The 22,715-nt window shown below is 42.1% G+C and overlaps 2 protein-coding genes across 3 annotated transcripts in view; both read left to right on the top strand.

The window, feature by feature from the left end:
* The window catches only part of LOC129853568 (adhesion G protein-coupled receptor A2-like), a 64,473-nt gene extending 58,763 nt beyond the window's left edge, over positions 1-5,710 (top strand). For both annotated transcript variants that reach the window (XM_055919736.1, XM_055919735.1), the window contains exon 20: positions 157-5,710. In XM_055919736.1, the coding sequence (XP_055775711.1) occupies positions 157-1,576 (1,420 nt within the window). In that variant the 3' untranslated portion in view covers positions 1,577-5,710. The remainder of the gene's footprint in view (positions 1-156) is intronic.
* A 479-nt stretch (positions 5,711-6,189) lies between these two features.
* Positions 6,190-21,854, top strand: LOC129853567 (serine/arginine repetitive matrix protein 2-like). Its single transcript, XM_055919734.1, is given in 6 exon segments — positions 6,190-7,115; positions 12,350-12,789; positions 12,891-13,843; positions 15,592-18,554; positions 19,050-19,155; positions 19,243-21,854. Coding segments are annotated over 6 exon segments (5,019 nt in total). The 5' UTR covers positions 6,190-6,765; the 3' UTR covers positions 19,450-21,854.
* Positions 21,855-22,715: the final 861 nt, after the last annotated feature.

The following is a 22,715-nucleotide window of genomic DNA, read 5'->3' as shown; positions in this document are numbered from 1 at the left end:
TTCACATTTGACTATTGACCCATTGGCCCTTCACACAGTATCTTTTGGTTTAGTGCTTATTCAAGAGCAAAAGTTGACATTTTTATGAGATTTTGAATACATAGAGGTGTCCTTGTTTTGCTATGACCTTACTGACTTTTTTATTGCATATTCCAGCTGCTGGTTGGTGTGGCGGCCCAGTTTGGGGGCCTTCTTTGTCCCCGCAGGCTTGGCGGTATTGGTGACCTGGATCTATTTCCTGTGCACTGTGTTTCGCCTGAGGCACCGGGTGTCCAAAGAGTGCCCAAGATTCTCCCTGTCCTCCCCTGTGCCTGAGAGCCAGCCAGCCCTGGGTGGCAGCACCAGCCTCCTGTCCACAGACTCTGTGGTAGGGACCATACATGCTGCGTTGACCCCAGAGGACCAGTACACCCTGAAGGTGCAGTTCCTGGTGCTGGTAGCCACCCACTTCCTGTTCTTGGCCCTGTGGAGCTGTGGAGCCATGGCCATGTGGCTGACAGGGCGCAGCAGCCTATTTTTCAGCTGTCTCTATGGAGTAGCTGCCACCGTGTTGGGGGTGTTCCTGGTGGTCCACCACTGCTTCCGACGCCTGGATGTGCAGGCCTCCTGGCTAAGCTGCTGTCCAGGAAATCGGCGCTCCCAGCCCATACCAGTCTACACGCACACCTGCACCACTGTGAGTGGGGTGCAGACCACCTCTGAACAGGGATCCCAGATCTTCATTGGCTGCCATCCTCCAGGGGATCCCCACAACACCTCATCAGCCAGGTCCTCCTCCACCCCCAGTGGGATCAGCAGTGTGGGCCCTGGGCACTGCAAACTTACCAACCTGCTGCAGGTGGCACAAGAAAATAGCAACAATGCCACTCGTGCCCCAGCAGGCATCATCACCAGCACCAGTACAGACAATAACAACAAGCAAGCTAACAACCTGCTGCCCACACTAGGCTCTGTAGCCCCTGTCCAGCCTCAGAGGAGGAAGGTCAGTGGCAGAACTAAACAAGGGAGCAGCCAGTATCACCACCGAGGTGAAGGCAGAGGTCACTACCGTCTCAAAGCTATGAGGACTGGTGGGGGAGGGGGCAGTATGGGAGCACTGGGACCTACAGGTATAGAGCAGCACAACACCGCCCATCCAGCCCACAAACAGGCCGCTAGTGAGAATGGCAGTCTCCATCACAGCCACTCTGAAAGCCCGGCCAGCCCGCTAACCAACGGTAACGGTAGGAGAGTGGGGGGGACAGTGACCACCAGCCCCTCAGAGGGTAGCGACGGGGGCAGCAGCGGCAGCCGTAAGCCCTTCCCTCTGCTCCCCTCTGTGGCCAGCAGGGTGGCCATGCAAGGTAATAGGTGCAGCGCCAGCCGAGACAATCTGAAACTGGCAGCGGCTGCAGAGCGGGAAGCTAAGCGCTGCTCCTACCCTCTCAACAGTATCACTACCACTGTGCCAGGGGCTGCCCCTAACGGCACCATCAAGAGCTCTGTGATAGAGCTGGAATTGGACACAAGTTGTACAGACCATTCCCAGAGCTCTGTGGGCATGAAAAGTATGTGGAAGAGTGAAACTACAGTGTGACCCTCACTCTCTCCCAGCAAATGTCCACAGTGGACCCTGGCAATATTTGATATGACTGCTGTTGTTGTAGTGTCCTCCACCTGTAGAGACAAATCCTCATCTGAGATCCATTTGTGTAACTTCCCAGCTAGCATATAACGTTCTGAGAACCACATGTTTCTTATAGAGCTTGGTGAGAGCGTGGTTGTCCTATGGTTATTTTGTATAAAACCTTCCCACAACTTTCTGCAAATGGTGCAGGATAGTTGCTTGTCTTTGAAACACCCTCAGTACATTTAAGGAGCTTGACCAAAAAAAAGTTATTTTCTTGGTATTTCATTACTTTAAGAGAACATTCAAACATGGTTACATTTAATAAACATGTTGGTAATGTTCTAGAAACATTCTCCATCTGGTTTGACATTTGGAATGTTCTCAAATAGTTCAGAGAACTTTAAGACACAACGTTCTTCTGTGGGAATTTCAGTCCTTCAGCATAACGTTTCCTACAGGTTTCGAATAAAACATAATCAAATCTAAATGTATTTGTCACATGCTTTGTAAACAACAGGTGTAGACTAACAGTGAATTGCTTACTTACAGGTCATTTTCCAACAATACAGAGTTAAAGATAAAGATAAAAAATCTTAATAGTGACATGGTTTTATTTAAAGTCATGTTCTCAAATTGTTCCAAGAACGTTAAGAAACAACGTTCTTCTCTGGTAATGTCATTACCATAGAATAACATTTTCTACAGGCTTCTTCAAGGTTCTATATAAAGTAATGTTCTCAAATTGTTCCGAGAACATTAAGTTAACTTTCCATAAAAAAACACAAGAAAACTTTAGTAACGTTCAGAGGAAGTTCTAAGAATGTTATTTAAAAAGATATATGTCCATTCATCCGCATCAATGAAACTCTTTCTATCCTTTATCTTGTTAAGTGTGTTCAGGTGTGTTGGCCTTGCCCACTAATTGGCCACACCCGAGTGCTTCTTTCCCTGTAAAATGGGGTCCGTTTGAGTAGACTAAAATTAGAAGCTTTGTATTTGTAAAAAAACATGGCATGCTAGCTCCATCCGGGTGGTGCAGTGGACTAATTCCATGAATAGAGAACATAAGATTATAGGTTTGAATCTCACTGATGCCGTCACAATAAAAAATAAATGTGGTTGCATGATTTATGCCTAAGGAAATGAATTTCCATGTGTCCTATCTGTGCTTGGAGTTCAATAAAGTTGACTCAAAATAAGCTAGTTGTGTTGCTAAAAGTCTTATTGAAACATTCAGTTAACGTAATTCAAAAACCTTCAGATCACCTATAATTTCTGTTCTCAGAGCGCTGGGTCAGACTTTCATGTACATTTAATTTAAATAATTGCAAAGAACTTCAAGTTGCACGTGTGGATCTCAAATTGGGATTCAACTCATGATGAGGTTTTTATTTTAAATGTGTAAAGGAGATAGATGATGGGGTTGGAGATAGATCATGGGGTTGGAGATAGATGATGGGGTTGGAGATAGATGATGGGGTTGGAGATAGATCATGGGGTTGGAGATAGATCATGGGGTTGGAGATAGATCATGGGGTTGGAGATAGATGATGGGGTTGGAGATAGATCATGGGGTTGGAGATAGATCATGGGGTTGGAGATAGATGATGGGGTTGGAGATAGATCATGGGGTTGGAGATAGATCATGGGGTTGGAGATAGATCATGGGGTTGGAGATAGATGATGGGGTTGGAGATAGATCATGGGGTTGGAGATAGATCATGGGGTTGGAGATAGATCATGGGGTTGGAGATAGATCATGGGGTTGTGTTGCTTCTTACTTTTGCTTCCATCACAGTGATGGTATGGGATGTGTACTTTCATCTCTGTCACTTATGAACTGTTTGTTGGGTTTGCCAGGAATTCAAGGCCTGTCCTTTGTGTACCTGAAATACTCATTTATTCACAGGAAGTTTTACAAGCTAAGTCTAAAATTGACATAAGATGTTGATTTTGGACACCTTAAAGGGGCAATTTGCAGTTGTATTCTTATTCTGTGCATATCAACTATAGCATGAAATGGAAATTGAGATTGTCCATTTCTACAGTACGGCTGTGCATTTCCTCTGTGAAGAATCCTTTTGCTCTTATTATGTTGACTTGTATTATTGTGTGTGTGTGTGTGTGTGTGTGTGTGTGTGTGTGTGTGTGTGTGTGTGTGTGTGTGTGTGTGTGTGTGTGTGTGTGTGTGTGTGTGTGTGTGTGTGTGTGTGTGTGTGTGTGTGTGTGTGTGTGTGTGTGTGTGTGTGTGTGTGTGTGCTTCCGTGAATATGTGTTTGTGTGTGAGATCCTTAATCTAGCATGAGAGAATGCAGTATCTAAAAAAAAATGTTTTTACTAAAACGTATTGACTCGGATTCAAATACGCATCAGCACTGAGGGAACTTCTCCCCTTCATGAACAGGTTGGACAAGTATCAGTGTTTGGATCAAATTAACTAAGAGTGACCTTTCTTTGACCCTGGCATGTACTCGGAAATGTTCCTGGTTATTTTTCATATGAACTGTCCCATCCTTCTTCCTTTTTCCTTTTTCCCTTACTGGCCTGTGTTCAGTTCGGGGGAAAAACGTACTATAACATTCAATTAAACGGAAACAGTACTGTTCTGAATGACCAGTTCAAAAACTGGGAGGGATTTGGTTGTGGGCTGTGGAACGCTGTCAGCATGGCCGCTACCCTTTAAATATGTCACTCACTGATTCAAGCCACACCCCACCACACCCACCAAACGGAGAAAACGTACCTCAAAGTCTGTTCAAGAACGTTGAAGAACAATTTGGGGAAATGTGTCATTCAGTACAAATGGTTACACAGTGTACCACATGTTCAATCGAACTGAACGCACCCCTGTGCTCTCACACCCTCTTGGAGTTTCAAATCTCTGGATTTACACTCATGTAAACACTGCCCCCTCCAGGATTTCAAACATCATTGTTCATGCGTTGACAAATCAAAGGGATGCATCAGTTCAAACCATGTTCAGTTTGTCATCTGCATCAGGAGACTATGTTAACGGTTGTTAAATTATGTGGTAAATGGCTCTGGTTTATAACACATTATTCAAGATACAGTAAGTTAACTGACCCCTCGCCCCCCCCCCCAAACACACACACACACATTTACCTCATAAACTAATGGCTTAGAAGCTTGTTACAGTAAAAATCAACTACTTCTACACCATTTTCTGTTAATGTACAAAGCTCAGAGTAAAGGCAAAATAAATTATGACAGAAGTGGTTCATGTTATCTACATAATTGCCTCATGTTTCTTCACACACTTTATCATCCAATATTGTGTAAAACCATATTATGCTATTTTGATCTTGAGTATTCTTTCAGAGTGTGTAAGAATGCAACAACTCAGTGCATCTTAGATAAGCTCCTCTAAACAACTCCAATGTGTTCAGGGAAATTATTATGCCAAAGAATTGTGTAGAATAGCAGAGCTTACCTCAACATCAGTGTTTAGCAAATTTGATGCATTTCATAGATTGTTTCCTTATTCTAGGTCCTGAAATCTCCCTTTGGGTTAATGTTAATAACTCAAACTCACAAAGCTCAGATTTGTGATAAGTACAAAGCAGTGGTATCATATACGTGAATGCATGTGTTGTATTTAATTGTTGAGGGGATGTCAAACTGCTAAACCTGCGGTAGTGGCTGGTCACAACATGTTTATATAACCTGTGTCTGATATTCGTGAGTTTACCTTCTACAACCCTTTGTCACTGGAAAAAAAACTTCTTATTCCACTTATTTACATTAGGTATTAAATGTCAAAATGTGCAAGAACACAATGATAGAATGTGTCATCTTTTCACTCATGGTTACCCAGATTTACATTTCATCCATTTACTAACATTCATCACATTGGTGATAGGTCCCTAAATGATTTCCAAGTTTTGTGTCCACTCTCATCTCAAAATGAAAAAGGGAGATTTCAAATGTTGTATGTATATTTATATTTTAATTTGTCACAGTGCCATCAGAATGAAATGATTGTGACAAATAACTGTTTTTAATTCAATAATATATTGTTCAAGAAATTCAGACTGTGCCTTATAGAAAAAACTGATGCAAAATTAAAAAAATACAACTTCATATATTGTCATTGTTCTCATACTGATGGTGCAATTATGCTTCTCTGATATGAGCATGAGATGAATGCGAATGAAGAAGTCTGAGATAGTCTGCAGACAGCAATAACTGAGTTTGTCTGAGCATCAGCTGTCTCTGAGGCCTCCGTTAATACCGTTCTGGTATCATTTGTGACTTCTTTACCATGTCTGTTCAACAAAGCTGAAACCTTCTTCACTAAAAATGTTTTTTATGACAATTTGTTCAGTTTAGTTTACCAAGAAACAGAGCACACGACAGAAATTCAGGAAGCCTGAGGGTGTAGGAAGGTCATCATAGTCCTGGGAATTCAGGGATTGTAAACTGATCCTGGACCTGTGCCTAGTGTCGATTAAAAGACTGCGTAATTCACGTTACAATGGCACCAGCACCACTGTCCAATCACGGTAGGTCTTATCCTTATTGACGCAAATCCTTACCAATCAGATAGGTTGTGGGAGAGTATGGGCGGTAAGAATGGTAGATGAGGAAGTTTATTGTTCAACAATGAAACAAGTCAAAACAAGAAGAGAGATGCTGTGAAAAGCAAGTATTACAGTCAGTGGATAGCCGTTGTGTTAGTATTTTACCTTTCTATGAGATAGCAGAGTATAATTTTCTTGTAGAATAAAATATTATACGATGGTCCTTGCGAAACATCTGAGTTTATTTTGGGGGGTAACGTTACGTTAGCAAGTTCTTGGCGACATTTAATCTTTAACTAGTTATAGTAGCTAGATACCCAGTAGGTTAGTAAGGACAAACACACGCGTTGCATTAATTGAGCCTGATAGCTATATAAGGTTGGCTACATTACTCAGACTATCCTTGGCATAGTCACCGTGTGGCCTAGGTACGTGGACGGTGTTGTACAGTGAACTGGGGAGGCGTGTCAAGTGTTACGACATAATCAGCTAGAGTTGACATAGAGGACGACGAGCTACGGTTTGGTGAGTCAGTCTCTTGAAGTGAGAACAAAGTCGTTGTGATATCCAAAACCTGCCAAACTATTATTTTTGTAAAAGCTTAAAGCTTTGAAAATGTCTTTGGCTGACCAAAGTCAGCAGTGGTATCCCACAAGCGTACAGGTGACCGTGTTCCAAGCTAGGAATTTGAGGATCAAAGGAAAGAATGGAACCAACGATGCCTATGCCATCATGCAGGTGGCCAAAGACAAGTTTTCTACCTCGGTTGCCGAAAAATGCGTCGCACCGGTATGGAAGGAAGAGGCAACGTTTGACCTGCCACTGTTCCACCATGGCAATGCTGAACGCTGCACACTGTATATCATAGTAATGCACAGAGCTCTGGTGGGACTGGACAAACTCCTGGGACGAGCTGTGATCAACCTACTGGATCTACACGATAACAGCGCCCGCAAAAAGACCGAGTAAGTTACTCTCATGTTGATTGAAGATAAAGGATCTGAGTGTGTGGAGTCATGGAGCTTGTGGGAAAGTAATCTGACTATGTTGGGTCAAGACTGTGAATAGCCTACTTGAGTTGATATCCGAACCCAGCCTAACTATTAACCTAGCTGTTTGAAGAACTCCCTCTGAAAAGAGTGGAAGTAGTTGGGAAATTCCAGCTCGTTAGTGTTAACTGTGAAGCCTACTGTATCTCTGGCATTCACAGCTGGATCAGGTAATGCTGATGGTTGGGCCATATCTCATTAAGAGGAATATTGACCAGTGTCTACATTCCTGACATTCCCCATGTTCCTACAAGGTTATTTCAAGCAGAGGGCTAATCACACCATCACACTGACAAGTTGTTGAGCTGTGATCCATGGATGACATTCACAACAATGACGGGATAGGCCCATCATAATGGGTGTAACGAGCTTCATAACAAAACATGGTAAACCATGAATAATTCAATAAAAATGTACACACCCTTGCCTTATGTAATAGTGTTTATTTAACAGCCACTGTTTTCTAGGCTGAAGGACACTTTGATTTTAATATTTAAGACTGCTGGCTGACCTTTGAATTGTAGGCTATTTGTCAATTGCTGTTGTTGAGGGCAGTGAGTGACTACTAGTCATATGGTTGTATCCTTCTGTGTAAAATGTTCTTTCAGTATAGGCTGCCACAAGGGCAGCATTTGTACAGTACTTAAATTACCTAATTCACTTGCTTATTATACACTCATATCTGGAGCCTTATTTAGATTTGACTAAATCGGTTTGTATAGCTTTTGATAAGGTTTTCTCTACTAGTCTTGACCCTCTCCCCCTTTCCTTCTCACTTGCTTTTTCTTGCTCCTTCTCTCTCACACAAAAAGGGTATTGGATATTGCTGTTTGTTTCCTCTAGCAGTGTATGGTGTTATATTACTGACCTACTTTAGTGTAATGCTGATGGGTCAGGGTTTGACATTGAAGTAAGGCACTAGGATCTCCTGCATGGGAGCACGTTGTCCTCTCTCACAATGTAGCAGAACATTTTCTCAGCATGAGACAAAGTTAAATGATATGACACCAAATAACACCATGTCACTGATCATGTTCCGGGTATGGCTCTGAACATGCGTCATCACTGTTCTTAGGCCTATTCGTTGAAAGAGCAAGTTCCAACTTGGATATACAAAAATGTGGAGGCACTACTGACAACGGTATTGGCCTATGTTTAGTATGTCCTTATCCACATTCGAAATTGGCTTAGCTGTAGGCCTGTTTCATGTTCATGAGATGTCTAAAATATAATTAGGCTATTTATCAACACAATTCATCATGAAATGGGCCTATGTAATTATATGTGCATGAATCAAGAGGTTTACACTTTCTTTTTTATGTTTGCTATATTTCTCTCAAGGACACAACCGATCTTCTGTCAATAAACAAATCTATACTGTTTAGTCTGTCATGTTAGTCATTAGTAGTCTTGGGAAGTATACCGAGGTATTTGGAAATGGCCACGGAATGTTTTTCAACACTGTCAATACCATTGAAACTTTCTTTGCAGTTTTTCAATACATTTTCATATTTGTTGTTACTTTTTAAGTAAATACCTGCAGTTAACTTGTGCAATACCTTAGGAATACGTCTTAATTTGACCTGTCACATTATTTTACATTTTGAAGCTTACCACAGTTCTCTAGAACATTTGAGCCAGTCACATGTTTGTAAATGGCACAACAGGAGACAGCGGGACCAGGTGAATCCAGCTGTGTAGACAGGGGTCGCTTTTTATATTGAAAGTCAAGTTTTCCTTCACAGAAAATACATTGGTGCAACACATTAGGCAGAAAATGGCTTCATTTTAATCAGATGACAACAAAGAGCAATGCCATTTGGCTGGCAGCCACACAAGTAAAGGAGCTTACAAAGAAACAGCAAGGTCTTTTTGCAAAAACTATGCATGGCCATCATATTTCTAATGTTTATCATAGAAAGAATGTAGCCAGCTACATTTCCTAATGTCTTGCTTAGATTTTCTCGCATTTTACCAGAGAAGTATGCGACTACACCGAGAAAAGTAGTTACAAATCAGTCAGAGCGCTGTCTGCTGATAGAATGCCTGTTCGTGAATTCTCACCTGAGAATATTAGTCTGATGAGCAGACATGACAATGAGAAGTATTTTTAGGTCTGCGTTTGCAAAACACAGCAAGATATATGTTTCTTATGCGTTTTTGGGGGGGAGGCAGATTTCAGCATTTAATGCAACCCTTCAGTTTAACTTGTTATTAATCTAAGTGGATTAGTTAAAATGACTCCATTGGACTGTTTGCTCCTCCCCCCTCTACTCAGAGCAGGCAGGCCCATTGCCCTAGTGACTGTTTATACACAGGGTATAAACATGCTGCTCCAGAGCCAATACTGTTCTTTCTTCAGACAATCATCTATCAACTTTGTTTATTTGCACAATGTCTCTCGTTCACATTCGCTTGTAACTCTCCAACAATGATATTCGGTATCTCGTGTGTATGTACAGTACCAGTCAAAAGTTTGGACATACCTACTCAAGGGTTTTTCTTTATTTTTACTCTTTTCTACATTGTAGAATAATAGTGAAGACATCTGAACTATGAAATAACACATGGAAAATAAAGACAAACCCCGTGTCCAAACTTTTGACTGGTACTGAATGTGTATAACTTGATGAGCTGGATTGCATGTTTTTGTTTATTTTTGTTTGCATTCGTTAGCATATTTAGCTACCAGCCTTATTGGAAATGCGCAATTACTTGTGCTAATTTTATTACTATTCTGGTAATAGATGCCCAATGGGCATTTTTTAGGTCTTTTGCGCCCCTTTGTGTACTAACACGGTAATACCGTAAATCACGGGATGAGAGAAGGACGGTATGACGGTATCAATCTGGATACTACCCAACCCTAATCATTAGCTGTATGTGACATGTTAATCATTATACTTCAGAGGGAAGTCTGTGCCTCTACCACTTTCTCAGAGAGAGAGAACCGGTCCAACAGGACAGACCACCACTCCTCTATTAGGGCCAGAGTTTTCTATTTCTCTGTAAACGCTATCACATGTACCTTGTCAACTTGTTGTTCCTTTTAAACTCCCAACATCCCTTCACTGATGTGTTCAGTCTGACTAGTACTACAGAAACAGAAGTTCGTAGTTGCTGTTTTACTTGGCATGGCACATTTTGGGAAGAAGATTAGTAATGCTTGGAGAAGTTTTAGCACAGCTTTCATTAGCCTACAATTTAGGAGTCCTGTATTGCTCTGCTGGGCTTTATGGAAGGTGGGCTAGGTTTTCTCCCATGCATTTTTCCTGCAGGATCATGTCTAGTTTTGTTTTAGTACACCAGTAACAGGGTAATGTTGCACTGATCTTACATGAACCACATAGACATTATTCTGATTTAAATAACAGCTACTTGTTGTTTAGCTGTGCATGGTCACTACAAATTACCAACTAACCTGTACCCCCGCACATTGACTAGGTACCGGTACCCTCTGTATATAGCCTAGTTATACATTCACAGTATTAGGCAAGACTGCCTTCTCTTCTTGTGCACCAGACGCATGGAATAATCTACAATCCATGCTTCATCTAGATATGTTAGTGCCACGGAATTAATTTAAAATATTGATGGGAGTCTCTGTTACAGAGGAGTGTAAATGCTGCTTTTTTTTTTAGGCTGGATCATGTTGTATGTTTTAATTATCTATTGCATTGATTGTTGCTGCTGCCTTGGCCAGGTCTCCCTTGAAAAAGAGACTGGGTCTCAATGGGATTTTCTTGGTTAAATATATATAAATGTATGTTTTCTTGTTTCTTTTTGATTCAAATTTTATTTTTTATTTTTTTTACTTTAGTTTATTTAGTAAATATTTTCTTAACTCTATTTCTTGAACTGCATTGTTGGTTAAGGGCTTGTAAGTAAGCATTTCACGCTAAGGTCTAAAACTGTTGTATTTGGCGCTTGTGACAAATCAAATTGATTTGATCACTGCCCAGCAGAGTACAGAGCTCTTCAGCTGAATGCATCCTAAATGTAGGCACATAGGCTAATGATCTACCATGAGTAAAACCTGACCAGCTGCTGTCTTTTTGTTTTCCTTGAACCTTTTCCTGCTTATGGATGGATGGATGGATGATGTCATCAGGGAAGAATGTGTGTACTGCTCACTAGAGCCCCAACTTGTCTATCACAACTCTGACCCTGTGAATGCTTTCCTTGTCTCAGCTGACCTTAACCTGTAGGTTCAGTGACGACGCTGAATTTAACCAGGGAGTTTTAGCCTCTTTGCTTCCTTTTTATAAGCCAGTCAAAAAAAATTGTACTTCCATTTATATGATAACTCAATTAAATATGCAAAAAGACTAAGAGCATACTGCAAGTCACTGAATATGCAAAAAAGAAAAAAGCCTATTGCAATAAACTTGCTCCAGGATGGATTGGATGTGTTTCTCTGGTCTTGGAAAGGTAAGAGCTCACCTGGGGGACAGTCTGTGAAGCTGTACTTTGCGTTACCTGTCTACTAATTTACCAACAAATCTAGCAGTGCTTTTGTTCAGTGCAGTCTCTGCAATCACAGAGAGACTCAGTGTGACAGGGCATACTAATTGCTTGTTTTGTTATGGAAAAGGGTCTCCAACACTTCTGCTTTTCCCTTGTTCTGAGTAGGCATAAACACTGTGCTCAACAGGGAGGAGATGAGGGCAGAGGCAGAACAAAGGAATAATTGTCTGCTTTATCTGTTTGGCCCAGTGGTTGCTGGAACAGGGTGCATGCCACTCAATGGCATGTATGTATGTGTCTGGTCTTCACTTAAGAGACATGTATACACAAAGCAAAGGACACTTAGTTGAACTGCAATTAGTTTACAGCCTAGTTAAGTCAACACTAGAGGAGCTGGATCTATTCTAGGTCCTGACCTCAAACTGTTAGAAGTGTCATAGTTCTGCCCTTTATAGTTCCGCAATAATAGTTTTTATCAAGTCATGTTTGACCACAATTTCTGTACATCTGATTTCCTGGAAAATCATGACGTTGTTGAAAAGGTTTTACCTAGGGGCTAGGCTAATTCAAATGTAATTGGTTGCGTAATAAACAATTCCAGTCATATTTGACCAACAGTAGTTTTAATTAATTGAACAGTAGGATCTAATCTTGTTCTTTCTCTGACTGTCTTTCATTTTCAGTTGGCACAAACTGCTGGATAAGAATGGGAAGGAGGACAAGGTCAGAGGGGAAGTGATGTTGGACATCCAGTTCATGAGAAACAACTTGACAGCCAGCATGTTTGACCTTTCCATGAAAGACAAACCACGCTCCCGCATCGGAAAGCTCAAGGACAAAGTGCGTGGGAAGAAAAAGGACAGCTTCTCTGACTCGGCCTCTGCAATAGTGCCCTCTTTCAGCCAGGTAGTCACTGACAGCGAGGGAGAGGCTGACTCCCACTCAGTGTGCCCAGAGTCTCCTGGGGCCAAGAAGAAATCCAAGCTCAAGTCCCTCTTTGCCCCTAAATCCAACCTGCAGCGCAATGTCTCCCAGTCCATGTCCACACTGGGCACTCTTCCTGAGAAGAACGCATCCCTCAGTGGCAGTCGCTCTTCTGGCCTCAATGTGGATTCTCCTGATGGTGAGCTCCTTCTATTCAGTTAAACATTTTGACTATCTGCTGACCTTTTCATATTTGAGTAATGATAATTGGCATATGTAGTAACCTCTTTCTATCTACAGTTAAAAAGAAATTCAAGTTCCTGGGCCACAAGCGCACAGACAGCAATGACAGCAAAGTGTCTACAGGACCTTTTTCTCTTCTGGGCAGATCCAAGCAGAAAGAAGACCCGAACAGCACGTGCATCAACGGCAATCATGTGTATGCAGAGGAAGTAGAACCCATGTCTGGGTCCACCCTCAGCCTTAACAGCTCTGGTCAGGGCTCAGTGGAGGATGTACGAAGCCACAGGCAACCATCTGATGCCGCCATAGACTCCCTCAAGGGTGCCTCTGTCAACACCTACAGAAAGGAGTCTGCAGATAGGGATAGGGCTCTGCTGGAGCAAAGGCACCTTCAGGAAGAGGGAGAGAAGAGGCAGGCAGAGGAGAAGAGGCATAATGAGGAGAAACAAAAAGTGCAGCTCAAGGTACTGCAGGAGGAGGCACGCAAGCAACAGGAGGAGCAGGAGAGGAGAATGTTCCAGGAGGGTGAGGCAAGGAAGAAGCAGCAGGAAGAGGAGGAGGACCGGAAGCGGCTAGCGGAAGAAAGAAGGCGGCTGAAGGCAGATGAGCTTCAGAGGCTGGGGGAGGAGCAAAGGCAGCAGGAGGAGGCCAAGAAGGCAGAGGAGCAGAAACAACAGGAGGAGGCCTCTGTGACTGAGAGGCTGTCCTCTCTGTTTGGTATGATCAGGAAGAAGGAAGAGAAGAAGGAAGAGCTGCAGCAGAGTGTCGCCAATGAGGTGAGGCCCAACCCATCTCCCAGTCGCGGCACCAGAGATTTGGAGGTCCCTGTTCCTGCCCCTCGCCATGCTGCCAACCCATTCAAGGATATTCTCCTCAGTCCAGACCCTCCAATCCCATTTGAGGAGAGCCCGGTGGACCACCAGAAGGGTGTTTGCGGCACCAACACCCCGAGCACTGCAGTCTTCAACTCCAACCGCACTGCCAAGGTGTCTGCAGTCAAGCCCAGGTAGGTGTCAGTCTTGTTGCACTTACAGCTCTTTTCAGCTCTTTTCTAACTTGAGATCTGCATAGGTAAGTCCAAACATTGCTCAAATCTCCCACCAATGCATGATTTGAATAGTGCAGATCTGAAGTTAGGATTTGGCCTTCTATCTGCTGTGAGTTTTGATGTCAGCCTACTAATGTAATGTAGGCCTACCTGATGTTATGACAGAAGTTACGTTTACAATGGTACGTGGAGCTACTAGATACACAATGTATTTCACTACTGATCTGGTAACACTAACCAATAACCTTTTTCTGTCTCTGTAGTTTTCATGTTATTTTGAAATATGTAGTGGTGGAATTTTTGACCTCAGAGCCAGCACATGCAAACGATCACATTGACTGCCTTGGTAGCCTTTATCACCCATTTTCCAAACTGTCACTACTGAACTACTGCATTCTTATAACTCTCCTAAAAAATGTTTTTCCACAGAAATGACTTTATATTGTCCAGATTGAATAGCTGTGGCGTTTTCCTCGCTCGATTTGATATACAACTGAAGTTAGTAGTTTAGTATTCTCAGTTGCAATTAGTTGTCTGGAGATTTTAGTAATCAATGTAATCATTTGGTTTGGATTAGGATGAACTAATCTGTACACCATATTATGTCTCCAATCTATACTGGCTGCAATTAGTTTCATCTCTTTGTTCCTCTTGATTGTCTTAAGGCTCTTAAAAGCCTTGACAAACATGAGCGTGGATCATCAGAATCAGGAATTCCATCTGGCGCGTGATGGACCTGTTTGGCCGGTGTGCTGATTGGTCTGCAGTGTGGAACCTGTGTGTGTGTCTGAAACTGGGTGGTATGGTGCAGAACAGGTTGGAAGTGATGACGTGCGCTCGCACAGGGTGACTAACTACATTGAAAATGTCTGCTGGGGAAAACAAGGCTTGGTTTTTCCATTCATCTATTTCTGTTTTCTGGATTTATTCTTTCTTAATGGTGAGTTGTCCACTCAATATAGCCCAATTCCTTTAAAGGAGAAAATACTTAGTTTCATTATAGCCTACTCTTATTTTAGTGCTGAAATTCAGACATTCTAAATCTGGATTTGTTTACTAGCCTACATTTTTGAGCTTTTTACAATAATTATGAAATGGTCCATCCTAAAGTAAATGTAATATGTTTTTATAACTACCTTTTTAAGTGTTTTTAAAAGAAAGGCAATTGTGGGAATTCCAATATTTCCAAATTATGTTTAATTCCATCAAGATCTTACCAGGTGTGATGACGTAACCTTCTCCTTACAAGAAAAGAATGTCAGAAAATGTTTGAGTGGGACCCTGTTAATTTTCTCAGTTTCAGACAGGATAGGACAGCATATTTTTGTCACAACTGGATTGTTCTTTAATGTTGAAACAAATGAATACGAACATTTGAAATATCAGACAGAAAAGGCTCTGGGTATACACAATTATCCTCATTAGGGCTCCAAATGATGAACAAAGAATAGAAAAGAGCAGAGACAGCCTGGAAAGAGCACACATTTGTCTGACTTTCTGTTCTTGGAAGCATTTGGGGTGCATCATCATGTGTGAAGATAAGATCTTGATGGAATGAAACACCACACAAAGATTAGGCTAACTCATGAGAGGTGTGTTGGCTATTTCAGCTGTGCTGGGCATGCTCATAATTCTGGTATATTGTGATGGTCAGACACTGACCTCCAAGCATTGTTTTCACTCCTTGGCAGATTGGAGTCTCTGAAGCAGCCTGAAACCCCCAACTCAGACTCCCATAGGCAACAATCTCTCTCCCTGTCCTGCGCCGAATCCCCTCTCTCTAGCGTCCCTTCTGAGTCTCCTGATATGTTCTCCAACCTTCACTCCTCCCTGGCTCCACCTAAGACACGGAGCGGCACCTCTGAATCCCCCTGCAGCAGCACTGAGAACCTGGCTGCCATGGGATCTTCCCCTATCAGATCTGAGAGGAAGCGGCCAGCTCCTCTGCCCCCCAGCCCAATGGAACAGCATAGCCATGTAAATCCCAATGCAGGCTCCAGAAGTGTGTCTGCTAAATGTGGCTCTCTTGTGACAATTAAGGAGGTTGAGGCCAAAACACCTCCTCTACCTCTTCCTGACTATGATCGCCTGTTCCCACAGAAGAGGCATGGAGTACAAGGACAGACTCAATGGGACAATATCATTGCAGAAGTGAATCAGAGACAGCAGGAATACACATCTCAGCTCATTGGAGAAGAGATGAGTGTGGATGGCCCAGGCCTCGACTCCCCAGCACCTCCACACAATGACAAATATTCATACTTGAAGGAGAGGGCAGCAGAACGCCTTAACCAGCAACAGACACAAGTTCAGGAAGTTCAATCTTCGTCTTGGAGGAGAGTGGGGCCCAACAGTTTGCCAGCGCTCATCCCCCCTCCCAAACCTGGAGCTGCAGCCCCCCCTAGACTAGTGATAGACTCAAACAAAAAGCAAAGCCAGAGCACTGCACAGGCTAATCCATCTGTTGAAAGACACAACGCCTTCGTCTCCAAAGTCTTGGGCTCTACAAATCCTATGGCTCGAAGCAGCAACGTACCCTCAGTGAAACCTTGGGAGGATGCAAGGAAGGTGCCTAAAACATCAGTTGCTTTAGCCAGTGAAGGCCATTCTGTTCTCCCAATAGAAAAGCCTACTAGACTTACATTAAGAGAAGTTTTGGTGTCAAGTTGTACAGATGTACCTAAAGGACTGCCAAACACTCTCAAAGATCTCCCCGTAATCAAACCCAGACAAAGGTTAACCAGCAAAGAGCCAGTGAGACGAGTGGATCCTGAGCCAAAAGCAGCAGAGTCTACTACCAATGTACAGCAGGAGAACAGGTCAGAAATGAGGGCAGCCTCCACACTGGACTTCATAGACATGAGAGTGAGTATTCCTGTCATGGCAAAGAACACTGAGGTAACTGCTAACAGTGAAAAGCAACCCTCACCTGACTCTGTAGAAAGCGACATTAACAAAAAACAACTGGAACGTATTATGAAAGAGACATTTTCTGAGCCTGACCCTTTTCCCATTGCGGAGGTCCTGCCTAAATACCCATGGGCTCAACTAGAGCAGAGCCACAGTGGAGATGACCTGTTCTCTGGAGGACCACAGAAAGAGGACAAGCTTGAAGAACTGGGAATGAAAACTGATGACTTGGATAAACATTTTACCCCAAACAATTCAACAGATCCGTCCTCCAGTTGTAATGACAGTGACTCAGAAAAGCATCAAGAGGAGGAAAAACCAGAAGAGCCCATTCCTACTTTTCAAAGGGGATTTTCGCAAAGGAAAAAGGAACGCGCAGACTTCAACCCCCCAGCACCTCCACTTAATGACAAATATTCCTACTTGCAGGAGAGGGCAGCAGAACAGCTAAACCAGCAACAGACACAAGTTCAGGAAGTTCAATCTTGGAGGAGAGTGGGGCCCAACAGTTCACCAGAGCTTATCCCCCCTCCCAAACCCCATAGACTAGAGGCAGACTCAAACAAAAAGCAAAGCCAGAGCACTGCACAGAATAATCCATTCGTTGAAAGACACAGCACCTTCGTCTCCAAAGTCTTAGTCTCTACAAACCCTATGGCTCAGAGCAGAGACGTACCCTCAGTGAAACCTCGGGAAGATGCAAGGAAGGTGCTTAACACATCTGTTTCGTCAGCCAATGATGGCAAATCTGTTCTCCCAATAGAAAAGCCTAACAGACCTGCACCACAAGTTTTGGTGTCAAGTTCTACAGATGAACCTAAAGGACTGCCAGACACTCCCAAAGAGATCCCCTCAGCCAAACTCAGACAAAGTTTAGACAGCAAAGAGCAAGCAGATCCTGAGGTAACATCAGCAGAGCATACAACTGTACAGCAGGAGAACAGATCCGAGATGAGGGCAGTCTCAACCCCGGACATCATGGAAAGTAGTCCAACGATGGCTAAAGCTACTGACTCTGTAGAAGGAGACATTAACAAAAAACAACTGGAACTCATTATGAAAGAGACGTTTGATGACCCTTTCCCCATTGCTGAGATCCTGCCTAAAGACCCATGGGCCGAACCAGAGCAGAGCCACAATGGCGATGACTTGTTCTCTGGAGGACCACAGAAAGACGACAAGCTTGAACAGAGACTGACAACTGATGACTTGGTTAAGCTTTTTGTGCCAAACAATCCAACCGATCTGTTCTCCAGTTGTAACGACAGTGACTCAGAAAAACATCTAGAGGAAGAAAAACCAGAAGAGCCCAGTCCTGCTTTTCAAAGGGTATTTTCTCAAAGGAAAAATAAACGAGCAGCACCTCAGCCTCCAGCTAATTCGAGCAATAAAGGAGCCATGGGAAAGGGTGAGCTGGTTAAACGAGACCCTTCACCCAGAGAAAATGAGACAATCAGGTTAGCCACTACAGGATCTGTCAAACTTGAGCCTCAAGCCAAAAATACTAGACAGAGAAATCTCTATGGTAAAGAAAAGGTAGAAACCCAAGCCAGGAAAGAGAAGTGGACAGCAGACCCTTTTACCTTCTCCCGCATGTCTTCTGACTTGACTTCTCCTGAGCCTCCCCAGTCAGTAGGTGAGCCCAACCCCCAGGCAGGGGCTGAGGGTAAGACCCTGCTACGGGCCTGGGTCTCAACCTCTGAGGTGCAGCCACTCACTGTTCTGAGTAGCAATGGAGATCGGCCAGCCTTAACACCAATCAGGTGAGCCTGAACCCCTCTGAGGTCATAACCAGCCCTTAGCCCTTCAATGATTGTATGCATTTCACGGCATGGGGGGGTTTTCTTCTGTTCTGTTCAATCAATCAACTTATAATGGGCAATAAGCCTCAAGTCTAGTCTAATAATTGTGTATTTGGAGAGATTTTAAGTGTCAGAAATGTCCAACAAATTGCTGGGTATGTTGGATCAAAGGGAATTGTGTTTGTATTTTTGGTTTTGGTGTGAGCATGGGATATGCTGTTGAGTTCTGTTTTTTTTTTTTTCAACTTGGGAAAAGTCTTGGTTGTCAGTGCACCTATTCTGATTCATGATGGCACATTGGGACAATTTTGGTTTGTTGTTTTCCCTGGTTTCTGTAACTGGAGTCTAACTGAAATAGACCTCTGTTCATTCCATTTCCAACTAATCTCTTTACTTCCGTGAACAATTGTTATGCTCCACCCTCTTAGTGTTTTCTTTGTAATCTTGTCTTTCCAGGCCTCACCCAGTGAAGCCCATGAGCTCCATGGAGAGCCATGCTCTCATCAACACCCCAGTGGTGAGAGAGATGAAGACCTATGACAGCTCACTGGGAAATATGAAGGTACTACATGTTCATATGTCTATTTACCTTTTGAAAGCAGTGATAGAACGCTAATATCTGTGACTCCGTTTGCTCCATCATCCTCAGGCACCTTGTAAGGTGGAGAGTGGGCCCTACACCCAGCTGACCCAGGAAGAGCTGATTACCCTGGTGGTGAAGCAGCAAACGGAGCTCTCCAAGAAGGACTCCAAGATCGTTGAGTTGGAGGAGTACATAGACAACCTGCTGGTGCGCGTCATCGAGGAGAAGCCCAGCATCCTGCAAGGCCTCACCTCTCCCAAGCAGGCCCTGTGAGGAGTGGACCAGGGAACTGTAGGATGGAGGGAAAGATTTAGACTTCTACTCCAACATTCTGTTTAGTTTGTGTGTGGTTTTATATTGCTGTCACTGTGTTGGGTCAAGCAATCTCTATGAAGGTCTTGTTTCCTTTGCGCATATGCACTTTTGTCTCCATGAGGAGTCAGGCTGTGATTCAATTTCCAGGTTTCTTTCAGAAACCAGGATGCATGCTGGGATCCATAAAAAGGTGAAAAGTGAAAATGTTCCCTTGAGAAAAAAAAAAGACCCTAGCTCACAGAATTGACAGTTGAATCATTACACTTAGTTTTATGCCAATATCATCCCAGGGTTGTGACTGAGCTACTAAAAACTGTGCTTGACATTATGCCGGTTCAGTCGTTCACATTTTTCCAACTTAATATTAACTTTTTTTTTTTTTTTTTTTTTACTCACACTCAAACTCCAATTATACAAATCAAATCATACCCATGTATACACCTGAATACCTCCCACCTGATGTGCTGATGTGACATGCTGTGACTTCTTAGGGGAGGAAGGTCTTCTACATCCTGAAATATATTCCTGGGTGGAGTAATATTATTATTTACTGTTATCATAACTATTAAACTACGGAATGGGTCCCAGCATGCAGCATGCTGGAATGCTTTTTTTCTAGAACTAATTCATTAATCATTCCAGGCTACTATTATTTGACCAGCTTTTGCTCTTGTAACACTACGCTACTGGAATTCCTTTTTATACTAATTTACCGTATGTGCACATTTCTTGTCTTTGGGTTGGTACTTTTTTTAATACACTTTTTAAATCGTTCTCCTCTTTAGGAAGAATAGAACTGGATGCCCTAGGTATATTGATGTCCATGTCACTGATGAAATGTATCTGTCCAGGCCTTTGCACAGTGACTCCATGGTGCCTACAATTCAGTGGACTTTAATTAGCTATTTATACTTTGATATCTGCTCATCCCAAAGCCTTAACACATCGCTTCAATAATAAGATGCTAGTGTTTTTTTGTTGCATTCTTAAACCTTGATCTTCTTTCATTGTTTTCTAGGGCTATGTTTGTCATCCTTTTCTTTACATTATCATGACTTGCCTTGGTGCTGCCGCTATACTTCTTGGTGTAATCACAGGAGTTAATCTAATACCAAATAAAATGGATAATAATTATTGTGGGGCTAGGTACAAGTACATCAACGTTAATCAGACAGTCCATGTGGTGTGGTAGGAACATGTCGGATAAACAATGGTCTTAGTGTAGTTAGTTGAAGCATTAGTGAACCTTTGTTCGGATTTCCCTGGTTTGATTGGAAACACTCATCAGTCAACATTCCTTACTTCAGTTTCTTGCATTAGTTACCTTATTACTTTAGTTGTTTATCCTACCATCCCTTTGTTACATTTTGAAGTCATGGATAAGTGTGGCCTAGTGGTTAAGAGCATTTGGCCAGTAACCGAAAGGTCGCTGGTTCAAATCCCTCAGCTGGCAAGGTGGAAAGAACTGATCATGTTCATGAGTAAGGAGTGACCTGATTTTCACCTTTTTTTTAATATATTTATTTTTATCTACTGCTGTTGAATCACTGATGTACCCACTGTGCAGTCTTTTCTGTCTATTGTAAAATATTTATGCAAATATAAGTGCACAAATCATGTCAAATATTTATGCAAGAGTAACTAAGAGTTTAACTTTGAGAAAGAGCTTCCAATATAATTACATTTTAAAGGAAATTTAAAAAAATGTACAGCTTCATATTCATTTCTAGCACAACCCAAACATCAACAAACAGTTTGTGAAAATTGTGTTTCTATGTTTTGTAGTAAAAATTAGAGAACTAAGTGTTTCCAATTACATCAAACAATTAGTAGGCAATGCCAAATAATTGGTGCACAATGATGATGTCATTGAAAACCCATCTTCCTCTATCTTTACTACAAACCATGGAAACGTGCTATTTTCACATGTTGATGCTGGAGAGCTGCTGGAGATGAGGAATATGAAGTTGAAAAATTGTGAAATTTCCCTTTTTAAGCATTATGAATGTTTCAAAATTAACCTTGTCCATGTTAGATGTAATGCCTTTGGCACTTTGAAGTGCTTATTAAGCGGTAGGCTTTGACCCTGACAATGGCCTTACAACTTGTGTAAATCTCAATGTAATCTACTCGATGCATCTTCTGCAACTATGCCTTTGTGTAATGTCATAGCAATAAGAAATCTTGTGAAATATTCACATGTCTATGATTGTGCCTTCAAGGGTTTTACACCTAAGAATTTACTTTTTGTGATTACTGTAAGTCTGGATTCCTTAAGAGCTTTTTGTTTATACTGCTTTTAAATTCAGAGTATTGTATACACTTTGAGCTTTCCAATTGAAATAAAGTATAATAAATCTTAATGTTTTGTCATGTATACTATTAAGACAGCTTGAAGACTTATAATAATAGCTGTAGGTCTTATGATTCGCTGACCTAGACAATTTTTAATTAACTGAGAAATGACTTGTGTATGTGCAAGGAATATATGTTTGGGTTCTGTTCAATAAATGCATCACTACCTTTACATTTCTCACTAGTTATTAGTAAAAATATAAAGTAATTTTGTCTACACATTCTGAAGAATTAGGTAACTTAATCTGTGATCACATTGTCTTGCCTGACCTTTAGAGCAGTGGTTCCCAAACTGTGGGGAGGACAGGGGGCGTGTTAATATATATAATTTAAGGAACTCAGTCCGGCTTTAAACTTACTTTTGAAAGTTGTAATCATCAAATTTTGAAATTGGGTAGTGCATTTGTTTTTGTCATGTCAGTCATTGCATACCTTAGTGCTATTTATAACTTGTCAAATGTTCAGATCAACTAGCCCATGTCATGTAATATTTTTTGCTACGTTTCTTAACCAATAGATTTTATGTTTGAGTCACTCATCACATGAAGACACATTATACATGGAAAAATGTATAGAATTGAAAGAACATTTGCTTTAAAACGGTAACATTTTCTCTGCACCCCATGGCAAAATGTGTAGAATTACAGGAAATAAGCTTTAAAATGTTTAATCTGCCAACAAGGGGGGTGTGAATAGTTTGTCAGGAACAGCGCTTGTGCCCATCGAAATAGATGTGGTGTACGTGGGATGTTGCCCTGCTTTCGTGTATATTGATATTGTAGTGTACTTTCAGACATATAAAAAAAACAAGGAATAGGTGAGAAACCATGGTAATGAGATGAGGTCTCTGACCCACCCACAGACAAGAA

The sequence above is a fragment of the Salvelinus fontinalis genome, chromosome 4 (genome assembly GCF_029448725.1).
Source record: "Salvelinus fontinalis isolate EN_2023a chromosome 4, ASM2944872v1, whole genome shotgun sequence".
Classification (NCBI taxonomy): domain Eukaryota; kingdom Metazoa; phylum Chordata; class Actinopteri; order Salmoniformes; family Salmonidae; genus Salvelinus; species Salvelinus fontinalis.
The sequence above is the reverse complement of the archived record's forward strand: the minus strand, read 5'-3'. Positions and strand labels throughout refer to the sequence as shown.